Genomic DNA, 2,500 nt, shown 5'->3' on the forward strand with positions numbered 1-2,500 from the left:
TCAAACGATCTCGGTTTTCTATCTTCTCGAACTTCTCTCTCCACAAATCGTCTTGATATAATTCGTGATTCTTGGCGACTATTACCCCCCACATGTCATCGTTTTCTTCCTTCTCCTTTATTCTGTTCTTCTTCTCCTTCTTCTGCACTGCTCTCTCTTGAAGCATCTGAAGTGGTGTTTGATAATTTAGTAACAAGAGTAGTTAGAAATTATTCTAAAATTACGTTTTCTGTTTCATTCAAAGGTGTAACTAAACTAAACCAGTCTTTCATAAAGTGTAAAGATAATAATAATTTGGATCATAATGATAATAATAATGATGTCAATAGTTAATAACAACAATCATAATAATAACTATGTTAATAATAACTATCATCATAATAACTATGTTAATAATAACTATCATAATTATAACGTTACTAACAATAATGAATATATTAATGATAAAAACAATGGGAATAATTATGATAATAATGATAATAATCATAATGGTGATAATGATAATGACGATAATAGTGAGGACAGTAATAATAATAATAATAATAATAATAATAATAATAATAAATAATTATCACTGTCATTTCCCCATCGCGCCATCATCCTGTCATGTCTCCATCACCACTGTCATTTCCCCATCGCGCCATCATCCTGTCATGTCTCCATTATCACTGTCATTTCCCCATCGCGCCATCATCCTGTCATGTCTCCATTATCACTGTCATTTCCCCATCGCGCCATCATCCTGTCATGTCTCCATTATCACTGTCATTTCCCCATCGCGCCATCATCCTGTCATGTCTCCATTATCACTGTCATTTCCCCATCGCGCCATCATCCTGTCATGTCTCCATCATCACTGTCATTTCCCCATCGCGCCATCATCCTGTCATGTCTCCATTATCACTGTCATTTCCCCATCGCGCCATCATCCTGTCATGTCTCCATTATCACTGTCATTTCCCCATCGCGCCATCATCCTGTCATGTCTCCATCATCACTGTCATTTCCCCATCGCGCCATCATCCTGTCATGTCTCCATTATCACTGTCATTTCCCCATCGCGCCATCATCCTGTCATGTCTCCATTATCACTGTCATTTCCCCATCGCGCCATCATCCTGTCATGTCTCCATTATCACTGTCATTTCCCCATCGCGCCATCATCCTGTCATGTCTCCATTATCACTGTCATTTCCCCATCGCGCCATCATCCTGTCATGTCTCCATCATCACTGTCATTTCCCCATCGCGCCATCATCCTGTCATGTCTCCATTATCACTGTCATTTCCCCATCGCGCCATCATCCTGTCATGTCTCCATCATCACTGTCATTTCCCCATCGCGCCATCATCCTGTCATGTCTCCATTATCACTGTCATTTCCCCATCGCGCCATCATCCTGTCATGTCTCCATCATCACTGTCATTTCCCCATCGCGCCATCATCCTGTCATGTCTCCATCACCACTGTCATTTCCCCATCGCGCCATCATCCTGTCATGTCTCCATCATCACTGTCATTTCCCCATCGCGCCATCATCCTGTCATGTCTCCATTATCACTGTCATTTCCCCATCGCGCCATCATCCTGTCATGTCTCCATTATCACTGTCATTTCCCCATCGCGCCATCATCCTGTCATGTCTCCATCACCACTGTCATTTCCCATCGCGCCATCATCCTGTCATGTCTCCATCATCACTGTCATTTCCCAATCGCGCCATCATCCTGTCATGTCTCCATCATCACTGTCATTTCCCCATCGCGCCATCATCCTGTCATGTCTCCATCATCACTGTCATTTCCCATCGCGCCATCATCCTGTCATGTCTCCATCATCACTGTCATTTCCCCATCGCGCCATCATCCTGTCATGTCTCCATCATCACTGTCATTTCCCAATCGCGCCATCATCCTGTCATGTCTCCATCATCACTGTCATTTCCCATCGCGCCATCATCCTGTCATGTCTCCATCATCACTGTCATTTCCCAATCGCGCCATCATCCTGTCATGTCTCCATCATCACTGTCATTTCCCCATCGCGCCATCATCCTGTCATGTCTCCATCATCACTGTCATTTCCCAATCGCGCCATCATCCTGTCATGTCTCCATCACCACTGTCATTTCCCCATCGCGCCATCATCCTGTCATGTCTCCTTCATCACTGTTCATTTCCCCATCGCGCCATCATCCTGTCATGTCTCCATCATCACTGTCATTTCTCAATCGCGCCATCATCCTGTTATGTCTCCATCACCACTGCCATTTCCCATCGCATCATCATCCTGTCATGTCTCCATCAACCACTGTCATTTCCCCATCGCGCCATCATCCTGGTCATGTCTCCATTATCACTGTCATTTCCCATCGGCGCCATCATCCTGTCATGTCTCCATCACCACTGTTCATTTCCCAATCGCGCCATCTTCCTTGTCCATGTCTCCATCATCTGTCATGTCTCCATCACCACTGTCATTTCCCCATCGCGCCATCAT

General features: G+C 44.5%; 1 protein-coding gene across 1 annotated transcript in view; it reads right to left on the reverse strand.

The window, feature by feature from the left end:
• LOC125042440 overlaps positions 1–97 on the reverse strand; it is a 9,479-nt gene extending 9,382 nt beyond the window's left edge. Inside the window, exon 1 of the mRNA XM_047638073.1 lies at positions 1–97. This exon is cut by the window's left edge and continues 19 nt beyond it. Coding sequence (XP_047494029.1) covers positions 1–94 — 94 coding nt within the window. The 5' untranslated portion in view covers positions 95–97.
• Positions 98–2,500: the final 2,403 nt, after the last annotated feature.

The sequence above is a fragment of the Penaeus chinensis genome, chromosome 32 (assembly GCF_019202785.1).
Source record: "Penaeus chinensis breed Huanghai No. 1 chromosome 32, ASM1920278v2, whole genome shotgun sequence".
Classification (NCBI taxonomy): Eukaryota; Metazoa; Arthropoda; class Malacostraca; order Decapoda; family Penaeidae; genus Penaeus; species Penaeus chinensis.